The 26,339-nt window shown below is 35.8% G+C and overlaps 1 protein-coding gene across 8 annotated transcripts in view; it reads right to left on the bottom strand.

Annotated features, from left to right (window-relative positions):
• LOC134742441 (dachshund homolog 1) overlaps positions 1-26,339 on the bottom strand; it is a 203,929-nt gene that overhangs the window by 102,093 nt on the left and 75,497 nt on the right. For 6 of the 8 annotated variants that reach the window (XM_063675599.1, XM_063675608.1, XM_063675626.1 and 3 more), the window contains one exon: positions 7,741-7,880. In XM_063675599.1, coding sequence (XP_063531669.1) covers positions 7,741-7,880 — 140 coding nt within the window. The remainder of the gene's footprint in view (positions 1-7,740; positions 7,881-26,339) is intronic. The other 2 variants (XM_063675617.1, XM_063675644.1) reach the window with 1 other exon arrangement.

The raw sequence follows: 26,339 nt of genomic DNA, 5'->3' as shown, positions 1-26,339 counted from the left end.
GCGACTTAAAAATTACTTTTGTTTCGATTTTTAGTAGACTTTTTAAGTTTATTTTAAGACGCAATTTATTGTGATTTTTGTTATGTTTAAGCGTGGCAAGCAACATTAATTACATTGATGATGATGTTCATTAAATACAATATTTTTTCATACTATACTGAACTGTCACCCTATACATGAGAATGAACAGCGCCCTCTTGACAATGATCATATATTACTGGTCAGGCTTTAATATGTGTCATAATTTAGTAAAGTCCCCTTTGTGGATTCAAAGTTTCCGAGTTACAGCAGTTTAGTGAAAGCGTTTTTTTTTTTAAATATAAATTAAGGGTTGAATAAAGAGGAAAGAAAATTTGATTATTTTTGCGCTACGACGCACGGTTTAGGAGATACAGCCCTATAAAGTTTTTTTTATTGTTTTTTTTCTTTTTTTCTTTTTTACATTGTGTTTTTTGTATATTACTTTGGGGTTTCATAAAGGGGAACGAAAATTTAATTATTTTTGCGCTACGACGCATGGTTTAGGAGATCAAGCCCTATAAAAAAAAACTCTTTTTTTTTGCGTTTTTTTTGTATAAATTAATGGTTACATAAAGGGGACCGAAAAGTTGATTATTTTTGCGCTACGACGCACGGTTACGAGATACAGCCCTATATAGATTTTTTTCTTTTTCTTTTTTACGTTTTTAAATCATAATTAAGGGCTTCTTAAGGGGAACGAAAATTTGATTATTTTTCGCTACCATGCACGGTTTAGGAGATACATCCCTAAAGTTTTTTTTGTTGTTTTTTTTTCTTTTTTTTGTCATTGCGTTTTTTGTTATTACTTTGGGGTTTCATAAAAGGGAACGAAAATTTTATTATTTTTGCGCTACGACGCACGGTTTAGGAGATACAGCCCTAAAATGATTTTTTTCTCTTTTTCTTTTTTGCGTTTTTAAATCTTAATTAGGGGCTTCTTAAAGGGGAACGGATATTGATTATTTTTGCACTACGCTGCACGGTTTAGGAGATACAGCCCTATAAAGTTTTTTTGTTATTATTTTTTTCTTTCTTTTTCTTGTGTTTTTGTATATTATTTTGGGGCTTCATAAAGGGGAACGAAAATTTTATTATTTTTGCGCTACGACGCATGGTTTAGGAGATACAGCCCTATAAAGATTTTTTTTTAAATTTTGCGTTTTTTTTAAATATAAATTATGGGTTGCATAAAGGGGAACGAAAATTTTATTGTTTTTGCGGTACCACGCACGGTTTAGGAGATACAGCTCTATAAAGTTTTTTTTTCCTGTTTTTTTTTGTTTTTTTTTAAGTATTAATTACGGGTTTCTTAAAGGGGGTTTTTAAATTATTTTTGCGCTACGACGCATGGTTTAAGAGATACAGCCCTATAATGATTTTTTTTTAAATTTTGCGTTTTTTTTTTAAATATAAATTATGGGTTGCATAAAGGGGAACGAAAATTTTATTATTTTTGCGCTACGACGCATGGTTTAGGAGATACAGCCCTATAAAGATTTTTTTATTGTATTTTTTTCTTTTTTACATTGTGTTTTTTGTATATTACTTTGGGGTTTCATAAAGGGGAACGAAAATTTTATTATTTTTGCGCTACGACACATGGTTTAGGAGATACAGCCCTATAAAGATTTTTTTTTTAAATTTTGCGTTTTTTTAAATATAAATTATGGGTTGCATAAAGGGGAACGAAAATTTTATTGTTTTTGCGGTACCACGCACGGTTTAGGAGATACAGCTCTATAAAGTTTTTTTTCCTGGTTATTTTGGTTTTTTTTTTAAGTATTAATTACGGGTTTCTTAAAGGGGTTTTTTAAATTATTTTTGCGCTACGACGCATGGTTTAAGAGATACAGCCCTATAATGTTTTTTTTTTTAATTTTGCGTTTTTTTTTTAAATATAAATTATGGGTTGCATAAAGGGGAACGAAAATTTTATTATTTTTGCGCTACGACGCATGGTTTAGGAGATACAGCCCTATAAAGATTTTTTTTTTAAATTTTGCGTTTTTTTTAAATATAAATTATGGGTTGCATACAGGGGAACGAAAATTTTATTGTTTTTGCGGTACCACGCACGGTTTAGGAGATACAGCTCTATAAAGTTTTTTTTCCTGTTTTTTTTTGTTTTTTTTTTAAGTATTAATTACGGGTTTCTTAAAGGGGTTTTTTTTAATTATTTTTGCGCTACGACGCATGGTTTAGGAGATACAGCCCTATAATGATTTTTTTTTAAATTTTGCGTTTTTTTTTTAAATATAAATTATGGGTTGCATAAAGGGGAACGAAAATTTTATTATTTTTGCGCCACCACGCACGGTTTAGGAGATATTATATCTATATATATATATAGCTATAATAGCTCTATAAAGTTTTTTTCCCTGGTTTTTTTTTTAATTTTTAATTAAGGGTTTCTTAAAGGGGAACGAAAATTTGATTATTTTTGTGCTACGATGCACGGTTTAGGAGATGCAGCCCTATAAAGATTTTTTTTGTTGTTTTTTTTTTCATTGTGTTTTTTGTATATTATTTTGGGGTTTCGTAAAGGGGAACGAAAATTTTGTTCTTTTTGCGCTACCACGCACGGTTTAGGAGATATAGCTCTATAAAGATTTTTTCCTGTTTTTTTTTGTTTTTTCTTAAGTATTAATTAAGGGATCCTTAAAGGGGAACGAAAAATTGATTATTTTTGCGCTACGATGCACGATTTAGGAGATGCAGCCCTATAAAGATTTTTTTTTTGTTTTTTTTTTTTCATTGTGTTTTTTGTATATTAGTTTGGGGTTCCACAAAGGGGAACGAAAATTTGATTATTTTTTCGCTACGACGGTTTAGGAGATACAGCCCTATAAAGTTTTTTTGTTTTTTTTTTTCATTGTGTTTTTTGTATATTACTTTGGGGTTCCGTAAGGGGGAACGAAAATTTTAATATTTTTGCGCTACGACGCACGGTTTAGGAGATACAGCCCTAAAATGATTTTTTTTCCTCTTTTTCTTTTTTGCGTTTTTCAATCTTAATTAGGGGTTTCTTAAAGGGATTTTTTTAATTATTTTTGCGCTACAATGCACGATGTAGGAGATACAGCCCTATAAAGTTTTTTTGTTTTTTTTTTTCTTTTTTTTTCATTGTGTTTTTAGTATAGTACTTTGGGGCTTCATAAAGGGGAACGAATTTTTTATTATTTTTGCGCCACCACGCACGGTTTAGGAGATATTATATCTATATATATAGCTATAATAGCTCTATAAAGTTTTTTTCCTGGTTTTTTTTAAAGTTTTAATTAAGGGTTTCTTAAGGGGAACGAAAATTTGATTATTTTTGTGCTACGATGCACGGTTTAGGAGATGCAGCCCTATAAAGATTTTTTCCTCTTTTTTTTCTTTTTTGCGTTTTTAAATCTTAATTAGGGGCTTCTTAAAGGGGAGCGAAAATTTGATTATTTTTGCGCTACGATGCACGATATAGGAGATACAGCTAATACAGCCCTATAAAGATTTTGTTTCTTTTTTTTTCATTGTATTTTTCATGTATTACTTTTGGGTTACATAAAGGGGAACGAAAATTTTATTATTTTTGCGCTACGACGCATGGTTTAGGAGATACAGTCCTATATATTTTTTTACAATGCATGTGCTCGAAAAGTGCGTTTCCTACGGAGCCATATCGTGCGGAAAGTACTGCTTTTCCGCACTAGTGCTTTTTGTTTTCAATTTTTTTTTACAGTACATATGGTGCTACTTTCTCGCACTAGTGCGGAAAAGAGCACTTACCGTGCATATGTCGAAAGTTTAAAGGGCCATATGTACTGTAAAACGTACGATACACGTGCGAATAGGTAATTCGCAACTCGTGTCGATTTAAAACACTCCTTTTAATAATTAAACTTATTTGCCATGATATGTTTTTTTATTTACTCGCACAATGCATAGTAAAACATTGTATGATACACGTGCGTAAAGATGATTTCCGCACTTGTTGCATAAATAGCATTTTTTTTTATCAAAGAATGAAAGAAAGTCACGGTATTAATAACCAAATTTTACTTTAGTGGTACCTTTTCCCTATCACTGTCACAAATGTATGTGGCGTTCACGTAAACGCGATATTTTTAAAATTTCCCTGCGCAATGTTGCCAGCTCGCTCGCAAATCAAACATGTCCTTACAGTTCTTTTGCATAATGGTGACATTGTACAATATCTATGAGTTTTAAATAGGTAAAAGATAATTCGACGCATTCTTTGCTTGCTTGTTGCTTGTTGTTGTGTTGTTTGCGTAACTTCTTTGAATAAGTTGCGTTAATTTGGCGCACAGGCGAAGTAAACATGCGTTGCGTACGGCAAGGTCACGCCGCGGCCCCACCCTGCACGGCCTCCGTTGCCCATTCAGACCGCCCGCTAGCTTCGTTTGAACGCAAATAATATTTTTGTAATATTTGTTTATGCAGTGGATGCAAGTGACACAAATTTATACATCTTATTTATCCCGCATTTCAAATTAATAAGATGTAAACTCTAATATCTTTAATATTCTTTTGTAACGGTGACAGCCTGTTACAACAAAATCATCAAATATCTCATGAAGCTATGCCTTAATAAGACACAAAATCATTTAATGGACCTATTTAAACGATTAAATTCGACCTAAGTAATTTTTTTTAACTCTAATTTTTTTTTGTGTCATTTAGAATATTATGACATAGTATCAGATTGCAGTGGACGTAATTGACACAAACTATGTTTTCACACTAAAAACACTATCCTAAATGCAACACAGTTAAATGTTTTCTCTCGAATATTTTTTTCTCCAAAGTAATTCAAAATAAAAAATAATTACCACAAAATAACAAATTACTAGAAAAGCAAATTATATATATGACACAAAACAAAATGTAAGATTTACATCTTAACAAAGTATTCATAAGCGAAAACAGAATTGACTTTAATATTTTTATAACCTAGGGGTCAAAATATAGCCAGCGGTACAGGTCTAATTATACCTAACATCCGACACGGCGACAGTGAAACCTTTAATTATTATCAAAAACATAATTTTCCGCATGCAAATAATTAGGGTTACTTAAACGGCAAAAAGTATATTTTATTATTAATAATAAATAATTATTACCGATTATATAGGAGTCATTCAATTCAGGATTATGCGCAGATTTGTCAAATCTAACCTTTAATAACATGACAATACGAGTCAAGGTACGTATCTTCGTGAATGACTACGATCCATACCGATATTATTTTGGTAGTGTGGCATTTAATTTCATATGACACACATTTTGTATACATATAACAAACTATGTCTAGGAGTAGATAAACTCGACCAACAAATCAGTCATAAAATTCGCATCGATTTGATCCACAGTCTGAAGATAAACACCGGTAACCCTTTCAACGCACGTGGCCTCCTCGGCTCTTACACGCATTTCATATTCCTATTCCCATTCTCGTACCTCCGTGTGAGGATTATAATATTCTGCCTCCGATGTTTTCGTATCCTATTATTTCACAGGGTGAAAATGGCCCGCCCGCCACCTAACTCACTCCTGTGACACCCCTAACTTAGATGTGTGATGCACATATAAGAAATGTTGTAAATGTGTGTAGGTTCAATATCTGTGTGTGTTTGTTTCATCAACTGTAAACCACTGTCAACGACTCGTCAAAATAATATTGGCTTAACTCTGAATCCCGTAGAGTAGGAATGAGGAAACTTGATACGCGCACGAATTTAATTACAACGGCGTTACCGTTATTAATGGATTAAAAATATATCAGCACATTGTTATTCACAACCTACTTGCCTACTTTCATTGTGTTCGTTTTAGTTAACTGGTGTGTGTACCATTTTAAGGTCGGGATACTCGGAATCTTGTTGTTTGGTGACAGATTTTTATTTTAAGAGAACAGTTATCTGTTCTCAGTCAATGGTATTAATAAGTAATACTTAATATCGATGCGCCTGTTCATATTAGGTAGATGCATATATATAATACTCGTCGCCGAATAAGATAAGAAGCAAATTCAACCAACTACGGTTAGATAATCTAATACTATTTGCCCTTTAACCTCAGATTAACTTTTTATTTAAGTTTTGCTATAGATAAGCCATGTAAAATAACGTGAAAGTATGAAACGTTTATGATCAAAAAGTTTAAATGCCAAAATCGTAATGTAAACAGGAACCTCAATATACGTACCTACATAAAAAAAACTCATCGTGCATCAGAACAAGATACGCACAGTTAAAACGTAAAACCATCATATACGCGGAATGCGGGAAAAAACATCGCGTTTTCACTTGCGAGTGCGAGTGTTTCGAATTGCAAATTTGGGGAAAAAAGCGGACAAACTACACTCAAAGTCGAATGCGGCAGCGCGCGATAAGCAAGTGCCGCTTATGCAAGATCACGAATGTAATTGCTCCCTTGTCTGGCACGACACTTCAAGCCCGAGAGGGACACCAACATCCCGACCCGCGGGAACGAACGGGACAAAACAGAACTAAATCAACAATGCCGTAAGCGACAAAAATGATTGATTGCTAGCAGTCTTGCGCTGAGCTCTATTTAATCACTTTATTCCCTTTTCTCCGTTTGTTGGGATAATTTTGTATTTGTGTAATTTGTATACGAAATGAGCCTCCCTGCGAGGCTGGGTTCATATCCGGTGCCTTCGGCGGCTTACGGGATCCGATTTTGATGTTATCACGTATTACGGTAACCTTTGTTATGATTTATGTTGCGAAGATTACGATGATAGACGTGAATTAAACATGCTCATTGTTCGGTATAACAGAAGGCAACTCATTCATTACATATCTTGGCCTTAGTCAGGCCGTAGGGCAGAGCGCTCAACGTGTTAGATTTTACATTTGCAACGAACAGGTAAATAAATGATTAAGTCATTCTTATTCCGTTATGTACGTCCCTCATTGAAACAACCTTTAGACAGTCGAAGACTAATCATCAAGAAGATTCTGACGTAGCCAAACTCAATTATATAGGTTGCGTTGTTAGGGTTTCGTACCTCAAAAGAAAAAAACGGAACCCTTATAGGGTCACTCATACCTACGTCTGCCTATCCGTCTGTCACAGCCTGTTTGCTCCGAAAGTACTGGATCAATAAGGTTAAAACTTGATACACATCTGTAAGTTTGTAACCTAAAAGCGGACATGTAACTTAAATAAATGAATTTTAAACATACTTTTGGGGGGTAAATGGGAAAATAAAAAAAAAGTTTTGCTAACTATATCGTGTTACATATCAAATGAAAGGGCTCATTGAGATTCTCAAATACATTTTTTTATAATTTAGGTTCAGAAGTTCTTTAAGAAAATTGGCAAAAATTACCAGTTCCCCCTTATCTCCAAAACTACGTAAACGGGCCAAAAACTATTCTAATTTCTTCGGGAAACCGTTGTTTACCTTATATAAAGCAGTTAAGCGTGAGTCGAACTAAGAAAAATAAAAACATTGTTCAAAAATGTGCGAAGTACGTAACCTTGGGGCGCGAGTTCTACTCGCACTCGGCCGGTTTTTTTTTTACAGTTCTGACTTCAACCTTTGATCTCCGTTATAATAATACTAACCTTGAAGCCCTTGAAATACCATAATATTGCATTGTCATCGAAATTATACAGGTATAGTACATCTCAGTTACATCGGAAAAAATACCTAACTTATTACAGTACTACTAAAAAAGTACATACCACTCATGTGTCCATTTTCGTAAGGCGAGTAGTCCCCGTTCTCGAGCCGGTGCTTCTTGTAGGGGTGCGGCGGAAACTGCGTGGCCGCTAGAGACAAGCCCACGCCGGACGCGCGCTTCGGTGGTCGACCCGGCCTGGAGCTGCGGACATGGTAGCACTTTACTGCCGAAAGTAACTCTACAACAACCTATTCACATTTTGGGGACAAATTGACTGTCACTGTCACAAAGATTCGATAAACACTAGAATTTTAGTTCATAGAATGTTTGCAGAAAAGCTTGTCAGTGGAAGCTGTGGCGGCAGCAATGTATGGACTATGGGGCGGCCGCGGCTTGGCACAGTAGTGACACGTCAAACTAAGTCTTTCTACTCCTGGCTACCTCGAGAAATAGTGCACAAACTCGGCCGCCCCACCACCCAAAGAATACCCATGGACAAATTTATGTCACAGAATAAAATTTGTTTTTAGGGTTTCGTACCTCAAACGACAAAACGAACAACCCTTCTTATAGGATCACTTTATTGTCTGTCCATCCGTCCGTCCATCTGTCTGTCAAGACCCCTTATCTCGGGAACGCGTGGAGGTATCGAGTTGAAATAAAAACCATATACATACGTAGGCATACTTAAAGCTGTGAGAAAATCAAAATTCTAAATTAACGTAATAAAAAGATACGGCCGTTTATGCCGCAAAAAACGTATATTTCGACACTCTCAAGGGAATCTAAATGTAATGTATAGGCGTTGACCTAGAACTATGAAATTTGGCAAGTAATATCGTCTTACACTACACTACAAATATGTAGGTACAGGAATAAATCTGAAAATTTGTACAGAGCCCTCGGTGGGCCAGTACGAGTCGCACTTGGCCGGTTTTTTTAATGATATTTAAGGTAACCAAATAAAACTCCCTCCCCCTGACTCCACCCCCCCCCCCTTTTAGCATGAATTATGTCCCGGTTGACCGTTTATTTTTTGGGGAAAGTAGAATATAGGAAAAAAGTGTCAATGAAAGAAATAATCGTTATTAAATTCTTGTCAAAAATGGTTATATTAATTTTTCTGATACACCCCAGGCCAAAGGTATGGAAACAAGCTAGTATTTCAATAGAAAAGTGTGATCTTTTAAGCGATGGATTTTATACTAACCATTGACAATTTGGTAAAATTAATAATAGATCATTTTTAAAGTAAATTACTCTGGCTGTGATAGTTGCCAATTCAACATTTTGTCATGTAATTAAAGGGTAGGTATAATTATGTAACTTTTTCCTATTTTATTTTTTTAGCTTTTTGACAATATTTTAGGATGTTTTGATATTAAGCGTGTATTTTTAATCTTTTGGGTTTGCCTAATGTAAGTCTTAGTTTACAAATATATACGTCAAAGAAAGAAACATGAGATATTAAAGAAAACAACGTTGTTTCCATACTTTTGGCCTGGGGTGTATGATGCACCATATTCATGTTATAGCTAGATGAACTTCGACAAAATTTAACCGTTGAACAAGCTGGTTCTCCCCATACGATTTCTTTCAGTATTTCATGATACGTACTATATTATATTGAAGTTCAACAAGTTAATACATGAATATGGTGTTTTACCAAAAAGTTGCATGTAACCTTTTTTGTTTAAAATTTATTACGGATCATTTTTTACCTTGACACTTTTATCCTAACTAATACTTTTCACAAAAATTAAAAAAAGACGTCAACCGGGACATATTTCATACAACCGGACCCTAGGAGGGGAGGTGACGCTAGTGTGCGAAAAGCACCATACCCAAAAGTATCATTGGTACTACGTTATTTCATGCTGGCTATAGTTTGCTTTGTTATGGTGGCAACAGAAATACATCATCTGTGAAAATTTCAACTGTTGCAACTAGCTATCACGGTTCATGAGATACAGCCTGGTGACAGACAGACAAATGGACAGACGGAGAGCGGAGTCTTAGTAATAGGGTCCGTTCTTACCCTTTGGGTACGGAACCCTAAAAACAGAGTTGTTTGCTCGTTGTAGGTTCCAGTACAATAAGTAAAATAAAAGGTAAAGATAAAGGTATAAGTAAAATTTAGCATTAATTAATTTCAATTAAAATCCACTTGTAAAAGTCTCCCATGCACCTCCACTTATTTTATAAATCAAGTTTGCGCGTGAGGGTGCCCGTAGATTTATTTTTATTTATTTCACTCCCCTAAGATTTAATAGCAAAGATGTCCGCCGCAGTTTCCACAATTTCACGCTTATTGTTTTCCCATCCGTGATTTATTATCGTAATAGACAACAGTATATTCTTGGACGCAATAAAGTTTGTCACCTAAATCTTTGCGGTTAAGCCTATTGGCTTGCTAACGAAATTGTATCATGTAAACTATTCCTTGTGATTCTGATACAAACCAAAGATAGATATAACTCCGTAATCTTATTATATCCTCTTTGTACAAACTAAACTCGATTTTTATGGTATTTTACCATATAAACATAGTTTTATACTGGTTTTGCTATTCATTCGAATATCATCTACAGGGAACGATCTAAGGCAGCTTTACGCCGTGTATGGAAATTTTACATTGTAGTGCCTATGGGACAAGTTTAGTATATTGGATAATTATGACACAGTAATTAACAAGGCTAATGAAAGCGAATTTACCATAATAAAAAAGAATAAGCTAGAGCACAAGATGAATTGCACGTAATCCGCACTACATTACAACATTTACAACTACTATCATCACGTTCGGGTAAGTTTGGCAATTATCGGGGGGCGATGCTGTTATCATAGTATCGCCTTACGCAGAAACTGACTCTCGCCTATTTATTTTTATGTCAGCAACCGTCATTATGAGACACTCCATTAGCTTGGATTGCGGTGCTCGTTTTCGGTTACGCTTTGGGGTGCGATTGTGGTGTTGCGACAACTTTTCCTGCTGCAGTACCTAATTCGGTAAAGGGTTGCCAAGGTAGGTACATCTATTAATCTATCGTAGATTTTGTCAATGCTATGGAAAACTAGATTTTGTCTACTATCCTTTTTTCATCATTCAGTCATTCTTATTTATTATATCTTGCTATATTTTTAACGCTTTTCTTTTCTATGAGGTCTTAACAACTGGATTTTATGTAGAAGTTCAGTACATATTTGTTCTGTTATTTTATTAGATATTACATTTATCACTGTTTTGATAGACATTGTTGATCTGGACTATAAATACTTTCAGAAAGATCAGTATGTCACTTCCCTGATCAGCACACTGTGTAACGGTGGACAGGTCACGCCCACCCAGTAGCCGATAGTGTGAACACGGCCTAAGTGTGATCTGTAGAGTCGGTAAAAAAACAAAACCGCGACGAAATCGAATATTATTGAAAGTGTCGAGGGACAGAGATAAGGCGACACGCGCCGCTCCCCGCGGCACTTAGCTGGTAATCTGAATACCGCAAGCTCACTGCGATAAACTGCCATTAAGAAGCGTTCGATTTATTACTGAACGATTCCGCCACGATTTATTGATGGAGCGTATGCGCAAGCGTCTGTTTTTTAATGGTTTTCAATTCTAAATTTGACAAAACGTGTCAAATATTATTAAAGAGGAAACTGTTGTTAACCTCTACTTCTAAGTACATTGTTTATTGCATTGCAATTAACTAATTTTCACAAACTTTGTCACATATAATGATGTCAAATAAAACTCGCTCAATAATATCTGCCACGGATCTAGGTTTGCGAGATGGTATTTACGAATAAAAAAAATGAGTAATTTGTTTACAAACAGCAAAGCAATAAATAGATACTCATAAGCACTTCAAAAAAAGCAGATGACTAACAAGTAAAACAATCGAGCATTTCGTACATTACAGTACTGATCGATTCCCATAAAACAGAAGTAAATCGCACTGTGGACTCCCAGCGGCCAACCCCACTGAAACTAACACCGTGGATGCCAGATAGTTTTTTGCTTTCTGTTATATTTGCCTGGCAATATTCATCACTCACCGCGTGTCACTGATCAAATAGCACCCCAAAAGATTCCCCAGATATTTCTGACAGATATACGAAATATAGTTAGTTTAATATGCCACGAAAAAATTCTTTGATAGTGATGTTAACGTTTAAAATAATCAAGTTAAAAGTAACTTGAAACTTAACCCCATTAATATAAAGCCTCTATAAATATGAGTTTCAAAATCAAATGCCGATACACTCTTTAGTTAAAAGGCGCCACGTGAAACGATTGGAAACATAAACAAAGTCAACACTGACTAAACTATGAATAGCCGCCGTAGTCTTTGTTATTATATTTACTATTCTCAACTCTTAGTAAACGTGTTCACACTCACTCCCAATTACTGACACTAAATCATAACGTCCACGTGGTGTAAACATCCTTCCCTGTCTAAAGCTTTACAGAGTGTAGAATTAAAAAAAAAACAAAAGCAACGGGCTGACAGTCTATCGTAAGCTATAATAGTCATAATCTGTATATTTTTTTCTGGTACGTCCGATTATTTACACGTTACAACCCGTATGGGAATGTTTACATGTTAAATTAAACTCTTTTAAAACCGTTTGTTAATCCCAAAATATCTGCTGTTCATGGTAGTGTCATGTTAGGTGGAAATTGAATCTTGTGACAGACGCAAACTTTTAGGAGGTACCTATCGTTTGAAAGTGTTTGGTGTTCTTTCGTTTCGGTTCCATTGATGTTACTCTTCGGCTATTTAACATTTCTAGGGCCATTCTATGCTGTCAGAACACTGAAGTTAAATTTAAACATACCTATGCCAGAAGCAACAAATTGGAAACTGTAAGTTTAACCCTGTTATTTAAGAATTTATTCTGGATCCCTTGTCACACAGGTTATTTCCTTTTCAAAAGTTCCTTGCCCTGCGGAAGCGTCTGAATATTAGACCAAACAACGGAGCTCTGTCTTAAAAATGGCTCAGGAATCGGTCGACACGGTAAAACAAACGGCCGTTATCTAATCTACGGTAAACTCAAGCCGAGTAGCAGTTTGTCTTGGGTTCAGTACAAACATGATAAATGAAATTCGTTTATAAAAACGCGTCCGTGTATTCTGTAACGAGTTCCGGTGGGAGCGCGATGGGTTCTTTCCTCGGATACACATGATACCTATTTACCTTGAGAAGTACCTGAGGAAGAAGAGAGGACGTGTTATTGACTTCATCACAATCACTTAACTTTGAATCTTTTATTTGATGTGCTAATATGCATAAATGAAAATTTAATTTAAGAGATACAGAATAAGTAAGTTTTATAATTAAAGCCACAAATAGTCACCATTAAAAAGACTGTTATACTAAAAATAGAAAAAGAAAGCCTAATTGAAGCCAAAAATTAAAGGGCACATAGGCAGTAACAATAAAAACTGAAAGCAAAGCCGAGTTTCATTGTGTCATAAAAATAAAAATTAAATAAAAACCCTTGGGGAGAAAAGTTTAGCGAGCATAATTTTGGGCACAATTATTTTATATGCAGTTCCAGCAAGATGCTACTGTCCCGGCGCTACCTGTCCCGCCGGACGGGGGGATTTAATTTTTATCTTTCCCGCAAAAGTTATTTTTAATATCTTCTTACAAATGAACACGGGGAAACTTAAACAATACATTCTCATTTATTATTTACAAACGGTTCTGTTTTTTTATAATTAAGTATTTTGACGGAAACTGTCAATTAAAACATTACAATAGCCCCTCTTCCTTAATACTGACATTAATATTTTTTAATCGACAAGAAATAAAATAACAGTATAGTAATAAAACAAACAATCTACTCTAACAACGAATTGCTAAAAAAATAATCTTTTAAGTAAATATTCGTAGGTACTAAGACTATAATTGTTACCAATAAAACTGAAAAATTTAATTCAAGATCAAATGTGTCGAAGCCTAGTGTAAGGTCCCACTTTGTCGCTTACCATAAGGGCGAGATTTGATTATATCTCTATAAGAATAACCTGTCAAAGCGTTCTTATGGCATGCGACATAGTGGGACTTTTTGCTTGGAAACGACACAAATATTGCATTGTAGAAAAATCTATTTAAAACAAATATATTTTATCGGTACATTATCGTTAATTATTTATAAATATCGTTCCGATGCTTTTGACACTTACTAAGTATTATTTCACTTTATTTCCCAATTTCAATAATTCATGAATCATGATCACGCCTAACTTTAAGCATGATTCTGACCAGTGTCATATTATATATTAAAAAGTGTCTATTACTCTTATTTTGAAAGTATAATTAGCTATTGCATCGAAGCTTGGGGAAACGGTGTCAATTTATGAACTCTATCCTGTTAAAACAAAAAAAGCCCTTAGTATCATAGAAGGCTACTCTTAGAGTACCTATCACACATAGAACTATGTTCATAGACAATAAAATTTTGACCGTAGTATCGCTGTATCTGTATCGGATATGTTTGGATATCCATTGTAAAGGGACTGTGACGATATGAAACTATTTGACATGAAAGTGAAAGAATATTTTATAAATAGGCCATATTATTCTATCGACGAATACTTTGCTAAAGTATTAAATTAACTTAATATGTTTCCATCCATATTTAAATTGTATACTATAATTTTTGTTCTGATTGTTTGTTTTATTTGTGTTATTTTGTAATTTATTATAAGTGAATTGAACTGTATTTGCATGCATGCAACTGTGCTTACTGATAGCAAATAAATGATTGATTGATTGAGTGTGATCATTCCGCTACAATTAAATCATGTAGATATCATATGTACCCACACAGGTAGAGAAAGCATCAAATAAATAGTGACAGCCAAAGTGGCCAAATATTATGTGTATTGCAATACGTCTTTGATGCCATAGGAAGCTAAGTATGACATACTTATTAGTATCTATTTGATGCTGACTGTACCTATTCTACATGAAGTTTACACTGTTTGTAGTTTATACATACAAGCATTGAATGTGGCAAGTCACTGCACCGGCCAGGTAGCTACGTTTCAATTTCTCAGAGGCATTTTATTTACAAAACTAATTACGTTTGTTTGATAGGGTATTAAACAGCTCCTGGAGCTCCGCTTGATTCCATGACAGTTAATAAAGACATTCCGGCCGCATTACCGGACTGTTCCTACTGCGATCTGATAGTTTCATCATGAAATGTTATTATGGCTGTCAGCTCTTTTTTCTCGTAATTAAAGTACCAATCGTATCTAACAAAGCCTTACTTTTTAAACCAAATACATTTATAAAAGTTCGCTATTCAGATTATAAGTAGGCTAAGCAAAAAAAACTTGCGATGCGTATCTTTGTATGATTGCCAATCCAATATATAACTAACAAATGACACGTCGTTTCTTTCTCGTCCGCTTTATTGGCATCGGCACGAATATCACAACCGCACGCCACGCGGTCCAAATAATTGAAATGTCCATTGATTTTATTTATGATTCCAGCGTTGCCAACACTGTAATCGCCCTGTTTATTTTTTGTGATTATCGGTTATTCATCAGGTTCATAACAAAATTGATATGATGTATACCGAACTGATAAATTGACAAAGTCTTACAAGTAAGGTTTAAATAGTTTTAGATACATAAACATAACTCGTATCATGTACACCAAACTTAAAAATTATTATTACAGGCTAAACGACAACAAAATACAGATTATTCTTGAAATATTAAAATACTTTTAAGTGTGAGAGATAAAGCTAGCGACTCCGCTAGCTTTATCTCTTACAGCCTTTACCTAACCTTGCAGAAATCATATATTGATGGTAATGTTGGCGGCGTAACAAAATCTTAAATATTAATTGTAATAAGAGGCCGCGTCCCCGACATCCCTTTCTGTTAATGCTGAGCGACCTAATCAGCCCTCAAGGGACAACCTCTTGTAATTAGCGACTGTTCATTTCTTAATTTCAATATTTAATTACAAAGGAAACTCGATAACTGCTCCAAATGGAAAAGAGACGTCATCTACAGAAAGACTTGAAAATCTGTTTTGTTTCCGCACAGTAAGAATTACCCTTTTGATATAGAGGCTTCAGTACTGTTTCTTTGTACTTTATATCAAAGGTATCATTTAGCGTTTGATATTTTTTACTAAATGTAGGTATGAACTTATTAAGAATCATTTTTGAATTCTACGTAGTTTTTGCTTACAATTTACTTACACAGAGCAGTATCAAGTTTAAAAAATCAGTAACGTCTTTAGCAAATTCAATACGCCTTTCATATTTCTCGTTTTAGCAGACGAGACATCAATGTAACTTAATCGTGTTCGCTGAAGAGCCATCCTCGCTTCCCTTTTGTCCTTCCCTATTGTCAGACAGTAATAGCTCCCGACATATTATCATTTTATTTTATTTCTACCAAGCCTCTATGAAATTCCCTTTTTAACTATTATATACCGACGAATTTCATTAGATACGATTTTGAATTTTCTAACAAGCTTTGCCAGACTTTTCTAACGTATAACGATATATGTTTTTTGTGTAGGTATCTGCTGATCTGTCTGTCTTTACATTATTTTACACATTATTTTGTTGGATTAAGCCCCGCACTTTGCGTTTGACGTGTTTTGTTTGCGTTTGTAAAATCCTAAATGGATCGTTAATGATTTTCTCTTTGTGACAGTTTATTTTTCACTCGTCGATGGTCAACATGGGATGCGTGCATTTGGCATGTTTTGTTTGGAGTTGGTGGGCGTTGGTCCGGTTGCCATTCACGCCTATATTGGACAATTGTTCGCCGGTGCCGTTGCACAACTTATACAATTTCTGAACGGGTGACCGGTCGCTCCTGCGACACGCCCTGCACCATTCAAATTAAATCACAAATATAGAATTTAACTCCACAGCACTTATTTACACGTCACCTTTAGTGCAGTATCTTAATGTTAAATGTAGGTTTAAATTTGTTTAGACCATACATTGTCATTATTGGTTGAACTTAACGCTCTGTAATCCAAACTGTTAAAACAAAGTACTTATTAATTAAAGTTATAGAGCTCGTTAAGCAGGTGGGCTGCAGCATTACGAGAGGCGAAGGCCCCGTTTTACAATGCGCCATTGAACAGACAGAGGGTTATAACTAATAAATAATTAACTTTTTTTCCCGGCGCCTACAACATTGTGGTGAAATGTATAAAAAAAAATTAAAAATTTAGGTCCATGTCGGATGCGACTTTTGCGCCCCTAATAGTTTTCTTTTATATTGACACGGTTCATCAAGGATAAACTAAACTTTTGCTACCGTAAGAGTAGCAACCGTTTGTAGTATTTTTTTTATAAAGGTCCAAAAAAGTTAACGAGCTATCTGCATCGTCGACATTGTAACTTCACAAATTAATTAATTTTAATCTTCAGATCTAATTTTGTCAAGTCATATCTCATAGGTGATTCGTATGCCATCGGCAGCTTTTAAACAAGCAGGCATCGGGATCGGGACAAAAACTTGAGCGCGTTTTTCGTTACCATCCATTAAAAGGACACTTGAAAGATAGATGCAACATTTTAAAACGGTCCGGTCCTAATATTTATAGAAATGCTTGCTAGCAATGCTAGCAGTACCTACGGCTTTCGTGTTTAGTCAGTGTATTTACAAAAGGAACAATTTAGGTTACCTACTAGACATAAATTTTTACGTTCGATAGTGTCGTGTTTAATTTCAGCGTATGCTTAATGAAAAATTTTATGAATGAAAACAAACAGGCGAAAGATTTGAAACAGAATAGTCCCGGACGTGTGATCGTTCAGTTTCGAACGAAAATAAACGTTATGATTAGTTAAACAGGTTATTAGAAAAACATCGGCGTCGACGGCCAGCCGAAAAACACGAATAACCAAGGCATTACCTCATTTTTATACAACTTTACAATTTTAGTTACAGTTTCTTCGATGTCTACATGGTACTTACCTGTGTATTTATAATTTGCATATTTTATTTATATTTTTGGGAACTTCTCTAGCATACAACGAAAATATTATTTAGTTGAATAAACTGCTAAGAATTTCAGTAGGAAGCAAATTTATTCATAAATCAATTCTGTAATGCTTACAATACAAAGAAACGAGAAATATATTTAAATATTAATTTGTTTGATCAGACTCAACATCTGGGTGTTGAGCAGAAGTTCATAATAAAATACGTTAAAAAAATATGTTAAGTCCTTTTGTATCGACCGCTTACACATGTACTACTGACCAGATAATCTTGATACTTTATATCAATTTAACTACATTTTCGTAGCCAGGACTAAATGAGCGTAAAAATAAGGTTATTTATTTATCGTGTATCTATGCCAATCAATTGGTAATAGCAATTAATGTTGAGCAGAAAATATGGAAAAAGCGTTATGTGATCGTGAAGGCACTAGGCTAATTGCATTTATTAATATTCAGCATAGAGAAATTACAATTAGTAGACATGAATAATGTGTGCGTCCGCGCCGGGCTAAATGCCAGACGTCTTCTCTTTACTTTATACCGGTTTTGCTCATACACCGCGACAATCGCGCTTTTTTCTGTCGCGCGGTTTCATCGTGTATAGAATTATAGATAGGTACTGATTATCATGCTCCTGTTCCTGCTGTTATGGCATAGTGTTGATTCAGAATTTATTTGGATATTGTCAAATATATTTTACTGCAAAAATAGTCGGAATTTAGGTACGAGTAGGTATTCTCTTGAATTTCCTGTCAGAGTGTCTGTTATATGATATGATATATGGGTATACTACGAGAGAGATAATCTGAGACAAATTTGAAACATCAAAACTATCAAGATCAATAAGTTGAACGGTTGCAACCGAAACGTACGTACTTCAGACTAACTCGTTGAGATTTGTTTTGATAATACATCATAAAACTATTAAATATTAGAACGCTGAGTGAGACTAGCCGCGCTACTGTACTCTTTGGTGTAAGTTAAAGACGAGTAGCGGAAAAAAAATGTTTCGTAGAGAACTAGAGAAGTATACGGTGAAATATAATACCAGGAAAATGTCAAAGAATCTTAACATAAAACATGTTCATAGAATACTAAATATAACAAATGTTAGTGGTTGGACGATTAAGTTTGCATCATCATCATTCTCATCATTCTCCTGGCGCATTCCCTATTTGGGGTCGGCCCTCCTGATACTTGATCGCCACTTGTTGCGATCTTGAGTCATTGCTGGCGTTAGGCCTAGCTCCGTCATGTCCTTGGAGATGGTTCTAGTCCAGTTGGTTGGTGGGCAGCCTCTGCCTCTCTTGCCCTCGTCTATAGCCATAACTAGTCTCGTCATGTGGTGTTCGTCTCTGCGCATTACATGGCCATACCAGCGTAATCGGCCCTCCTGCATCTTATGATGTATCTCTGCAACTTTAAAAGTGCCTCGGATATACTCATTCCGAATTTTGTCTGATCGAGTAACACCTCCAGACCAGCGCAGCATTTTCATTTCAGTGACATGTACTTTCTGTTCGTCACACTTTCTCATTCCCCAACATTCGGATCCGTAAAGTAAAGCTGGTCTCACTGCTCGTTTGTACACGGTACCCTTGGTTTTAATTGGCATTCTTGCGTCACAGAGAACTCCAGTAAGAGATCTCCACTTGAGCCATCCTGTTTTTATTCTGCTTTCAATATCACTTACGTTATCGGCTTTAGTATTAACAACGGACCCTAAGTACTTGAATTTCTCAACCTTATTCAAAGGATTTCCATCGATTGTGGGTAGTGACTGCGTGCATATGTCGCTGTTAGAGAAATTGCAATGCATGTATTCAGTTTTCTGCCGACTCACTCTTAGTCCTTTGTCTTCTAGTGCCGCCCGCCATGCTTCGAGGTTCCTTTGAAGTTCCGGCAGTGATTCCTCTACTAGGACTACATCATCTGCATATAACAGTGTCCATGGGGCCGGTTTTTGCAGGTCTTTGGTGATGTAATCCATGAGGATATTGAAGAGCAGGGGGCTGAGGGCAGATCCCTGGTGAACGCCGACTTTCACTTCGAAGCTGTTACTCTTGCCAGCAGGTGAAATAACTCGGGTGGTAACATTGTTGTACATGTCTTGTACGATACTTATGTACTGTTCCGGTACTTGTTGGGCCCTGAGTGCTTGCCATATGAGTCGACGCGGTATTCGGTCAAAAGCTTTTTCAAGATCTATAAAGACCAAGTGCAGATCCTTTTTAAGGGCTTTGTATTTGTCCATTAGTATCCGTAGAGTGTGTATCGCATCCGTAGTGCCTACTCCCGCAGTAAAGCCACACTGGTTAGATGAGATGGTTGTGAGTTTATAAAGTCTTTTGACCATTACTCTTTCCCAGATCTTAAGGGTATGTGACGTCAGCTTGATCGCTCTGTAATTTCCACACTCTGCTATATTTCCCTTATTCTTATAGAATGGTATCATGTTGCTCAGTCTCCACATATCAGGCATAGTTCCTTTAGATAATATAAGGTTAAATAGGTTTGTTAGCCATTTTACACCGTAAGCACCAGCTTTTTTCCATAATTCTGCAGGTAATTCATCAGGGCCTGTAGCTTTGCCATTTTTCATTGCAGTTATAGCGGTTTTAACTTCAGTAGGTGTAATGACTTCTATAGGGCCATGAATAGGAGTGAGTAGTGTCATTAGCTGATGTGGAAATTCTTCATTCAGCAGCTTTTGATAATATTCGTGCCACCTTCTATTTATTTCTTCGTCTGTTGTTAGTAATTTTCCTAAACTATCATTGATGTATTTGTTCTGTTTGAAATCTTGTGATTGTTTATTACGTTGTTTGGCTATTTTAAAAATTTCCTTTTCGGTTTCAGCATTTTGTAGTCGAGATATTAGCGCATCCTCTGATGAAGCTTTAGCAATGGCTACGCGTGGCTTTGCGTGGTGCTTAAATCAAAATCAGTAAACTTGATTAAAACTTGTAGACAAGATTAATATTAATGGGAGAGACACAACAATTATGCGATTATTATTGTATATGTCGGCGGCAGATCGTAAAACCGGGCATATCGAGATATTCCTAGGCATATCATGAAACGCCGCCATTTCACGATCTGACTAGCGAATACCGGCCATATCGTTCAAACCTCAACGTTTGACGATTTGCCCGGCGACGTTTAGGCATATTAAATAAGTAGGGTGTGATATTTCTAGGCAGATCATGAAACGCCGGCATTTCATGATCTGACTAGCGACAACTAGCCATATCGTGCAATCTTCAAGGGTTTCAAGTGGAAAGATAAATATCAATTATAAATTAGAGTTATATTGTATTAAGCGAGTAGCGACTATATTTTACGGTTTTACAAAAAAACAAAATGGAAAAACAGCTAAATCACATATGATGCTGTAGATAAACTAACAGTTAAACTCGATCAGCTGATGCTTTTCCGCCATTTTGCCGCAAACCAAACTGCGAAATCGCCGTGAAGTGGTGATATGCCTAGGCAGATCATGAAACGCCGGCATTTCATGATCTGCCTAGCGACCACTAGCCATACCGTGCAAACTTCAAGTTTGTGATATTCCTAGGCAGATCATGAAACGCCGGCATTTCGTGATCTGCCTAGCGATCACCAGCCATATCGTGCAAACTTCACGGAGTGATATTCCTAGGCAGATCATGAAACGCCGGCATTTCATGATCAGCCTAGCGACCACTAGCCATATCGTGCAAACTTCAAGTTGTGATATTCCTAGGCAGATCGTGAAACGCCGGCATTTCGTGATCTGCCTAGCGACCACCAGCCATATCGTGCAAACTTCAAGGTGTGATATTCCTAGGAAGATCGTCGCATTGAAATCGCCGTGAAGTTGTGCGAGTGTGGAGTCATACGTCATCTCCGCGACGTCGCGCCGCGATTTACACACATAGTCTGGAGGGCGCTTTACCAATACACAATTTTCACAAAAGATACGTACCTACGATATTCCTTCGCGCCTACATTTTTTAAATTTACTCTGCACTAATGGGTACGATCTGGCAACACTGGCGGACGCAGCGCCACATAGAATGCAGCGCCACCATTGGTAAAAAATGCAATTATTTTATGATGCGCCCGCTAGGAATTACGACGAATATATTGCTCCTATCGATCTGCCGCTTCTTTTGTAAGGTATATCGTGATATGCCTGGGTTAATCTTAGTCAGATCATGAAATGGCGGCGTTTTATGATATGCCTAGGAATATCTCAACTTGAAGTTTGCACGATATGGCTAGCTAGTGGTCGCTAGGCAGATCATGAAATGCCGGCGTTTCATGATCTGCCTAGGAATATCACCCCTTCACGGCGATTTTGCAATTTGGTTTGCGGCAAAATGGCGGAAAAGCTTTTGTTTTGTTGTAAAACCGTAAAATATAGTCGCTTAATACAATATAATTCTAATTTATAATTGATATTTATCTTTCCACTTGAAACCCTGGAAGATTGCACGATATGGCTAGTTGTCGCTAGTCAGATCACGAAATGCCCGGTTCCATGTTATTATACGATGCGCCCGTTATGAAGCTAGGAAAATCAACGAATACAATTGGTATGATCGATCTGCCGCCTCTTTTATTAGGCAGATCGTGATATGCCTGGGTTATTCTTAGTCAGATCGTGAAAGGGCGGCGTTTCATGATATGCCTAGGAATATCTCGATATGCCCGATTTTACGATCTGCCGCCGACATATATACTACCTAGTCATCTTTAAAGTAGCTGCAACCTATTTCAGTTTTTTTGGCCCTATTGGGAGAAGCAGTTTAATTTTTTTCTGTTTCATTTAGTTTATTTTGTTTAAATAATCATTTTTAATATTATTCTTATCACCGACTGTGTTATTCTTTCAACGTTCGTTCTTAAATCTGTTATCTCCATTTTTGTCTACCGGATTTTGAAAGAATTGAACACTAATTTTTTGGATTTTTATAAACATTATAAATTTTTATTATTCTATCTGCGTCGGGCCACCAACGCGGGCGCTCCTTGAAAATGCTCCTCGTTATGGAGCGAAACATGTCGAGCGATCATCGACTTTATAAACGTGAGTGACCCGGTTTAATATATTTAATATGTCAGTGCCTCACGGAATTCTGTTATAATTTTTTTTAAAACATTGTCTAAAAAAGCACTTTTTTCCTATCTCAATTGCTGTGAATCTTACATATATGAAATCTACATATTTGGATTCGTATTTGACGCCTCTAAAAACTCTAGACCCGGTTTTAATTTTTAACTAATTAACACAAAAGTTATGGCCAGAAAACCAGTTTTTTTGGCCTAAAATTGTTTATCTTTGATGCCAAATATCTCGAAGACAATGAACTTTGAAGTTAATATGGGGTAAGAATATTGCTTGAAGCCGTTGCTGTTAATATGATAAGCAACAAAAAACATTAGAAAACTAAGGGATTCAGGTCGAAGGTCATTGGGGATCCCTTTAAAGAAGTTTAATAAAAGGCTGTATCGAACTAAATAGGTTAAATTAAACGGTAAATGGAATATAAATAGGTACACTATAGCTTTAAAAGCCTGTTACATGTCTTTTTTTCAATGACTTGTCTTAATTTTATAGGTAGCTTGCCCTTGTTTAAGAAAGTTCAGTTCGGGTTGGCTTTTGTATCTTGGGATTATAAGCAAGACTGGTCGTGTTGTAATCAATTTGTTATTTCAGCGTTTAGGCTATGTTTGAACCTTGTTTTGTTTTGTCGGCATGTGGGAATCATTCTATTGTGTTCTATATCCGGGTTATGATTGACTCACTTACTTACTTATAAACTGTACCAAAGATTTTCAAATAGAACATTTCACTGCCAGAAACAACGAATATGAAAACATATTATGTCCGTATTTACTTTATAGTAAGAGTACATTCACAACTGAGTGCATACAATATAAATCACGATATTTGAAGCAAAACACCAAGTTACATGGCTGACACGCATGCATACATATTGTTATTTTCAATTCTCATGCTCTGAAAGGGGGTTATTGTTGTCCTAAAAAGTGTGCAGAAAGTGATAAGTGTCTGCACTAGAGCATTTAACTTTCCAAGTACGATTTTTTAGGGTTCCGTACCTCAAAAGGAAAAACGGAACCCTTATAGAATCACTCGTGCGTCTGTCTGTCTGTCCGTCTGTCACGGCCTATTTTCTCCCAAACTACTGGACCAATTAGGTTGAAATTTTGTACACATGTGTACGTTTGTGACCCATAGATAGACATGTAACGTAAATAAATGAATTTTAAACATGGGGTCACCTTTGGGGGGTAAATGAGAAAATTAAAAAATAAAGTTTTTCAAACTATATCGTGTTACATATTAAATGAAAGAGCTCGTTGTGAGAATTTCAAACATATTTTTTTATAACTTTAGGATAAACATGCAGTTTAGAAGTTATTCAAGAAAATAGTCAAAAATGACCATTCCCCCCTTTATCTCCGAAACACAAAATAGTTTTTTACGCTAGAAATGTGCAGTCAAGCGTGAGTCGGACTTGATTACTTAGTTTTTGATCCGACCCCTACGGGTTTTTTAAAGACATTTCACTCACGTTTCACATTTAAAAAAACCGGCCAAGCGCGAGTCGGGCTCGCGCATGCAGGGTTCCGTACCATTGCGCAAAAAACGACATAATCACATTTCATCACGTTTGTTGTATGGGAGCCCCACTTAAATATATATTTTATTCTGTTTTTATTGTGTTTTGTTGTTATAGCGGCAACAGAAATACATCATCTGTGAAAATTTCAACTGTCTAGCTATCACGGTTCGTGAGATAGCCTGGTCACAGACGGACAAACAAACAGACAGACAGCGGAGTCTTAGTAATAGGGTCCCGTTGTTACCCTTTGGGTACCGAACCCTAAAAATAGATTGTTAAAAATTGTGTAATGTACGGAACCCTTGGAACGTGAGTCTGACACGCACTTAGCCGGTTTTTTTTTTTTTACGATAAGCGATTGAAATATGGTTTAATGGATTTGTTATACAATTTCCATTCTGATATTTAGCTCCCCATTCCATAAATAACGATATTTTTACCTAAATGGTTAATTGAAGCTTTAAAAGTACCCTCAAGAAATGCTATAATAAATTATACTTAGTCATGTTTGTAAAAAACATATGTTTTACTTTCCTCGTATTCGAAATGAGAAGTAGTGTTCAACTCGGGTGAAAAGCACCATTTTAAACAACCTCGGCAGAAATGAGTGCCATTCATTACTTGGTTAACAATCTACTATTAAAAAATGCTACGATATATGCGGAAAAATGGTAAAACATTTAGAAATAATGATAAAAACAAAAGTTATTAATCGATCTAGTAATTTTTTACAAGACAACATTAAATAGATCACCGCACATCACAATATATATCCAGTTCCGGAGGAACTACTTAACGTTAAAAATGACATTAATACCTTGTTAATAACCAGACATCGTACACTGCGAGCGAAATCCATTGAAATGACGTATGACAACCAGTTAGATGTATGAAAACCCTAGTACTTTAATGGATTTCGCTCGCAGTTTACGATGCCTGTTAATAACCCACTTCCCTACTTCATAATTAGGTATTCCACTATCAGATCCAAAATGTTCAAATTGGAATCTAACCGCGGCCATCTTTAATAGCCAGGGCTGTCACTTTTAGAAACAAGTTAATAGACCTAATCAATTTCCTCGACCTCTGTATGAATAAGAAAAAAAAACGTATTAAGCACACCGGTCACGCGAAGAGAGCTGTCAAAACGAACCTCTCACTTGCAGTTAATTGCTTTAAAGAAGTGAACGAAATGATTCGTCTTTTAAAGGATTTACGGGTATTTAGATTCGTAGCTGACCACCAAGGAACATTGCATGCATTGTGCAATTATCCAATGCGCTTTGCTTTGTAGTTTGCTCATAAGTTTCTGCGATAAAATGCTAAAATCATCAAAAATTTTAGTGGATTCCCGTAATAAAAACAGAACACATTTTAATCGAACAGGGTTCAGGACTGAACACTTCGGTCTGGCTAAGGTAGCAACGGCTCGTGCTGCGGTCTGCGGTGCCGACTCAACCACGAGTCACTTGTCACTTGCGTACGTCAAGCGACCGGGGTGCTTTCGTCGACATAACATTATGGACGTGGAAATTATAATTAAGTAGCAATCATTAATAGCTCTTACGCACATTTCTTAATGTTCATTTGATGTATACAGTGTTTGTTCGTATCGGTAACTATTATATTACTTCATTTATTTACAAATATTGCCCATGCTTCCAGCTACAAATCAAAGGCACCCCTTTATTAAATCGACGGCACTAAGTCAACTAACTACGTGCGTAGGTAGATGTAAAATTAACTGTAATTTACTTGTTTAAGTGTCGCATACTGTTATCAGGGGTGAACGAGTAAACGTATAGCATATTCAGAAGACATTCCTGATTATTTATAGACAAAAAAGATCATGATTATTAACTGAAGATAGTACATAATTTGGTACCTAGGTATTATTCTCAGTTGGATATTAGCTAACACAGTTTTGGTAAATATTGCCTTTTTGTGCTGCTATTGTATAGGTACCTATAGAACTTACATTAGGTACTATGTCGACGATGTAAATCAGATG

This window comes from Cydia strobilella, chromosome 1 (genome assembly GCF_947568885.1).
Source record: "Cydia strobilella chromosome 1, ilCydStro3.1, whole genome shotgun sequence".
NCBI classification, from domain to species: Eukaryota; Metazoa; Arthropoda; class Insecta; order Lepidoptera; family Tortricidae; genus Cydia; species Cydia strobilella.
This window is presented reverse-complemented; position numbering and strand designations above follow the sequence as displayed.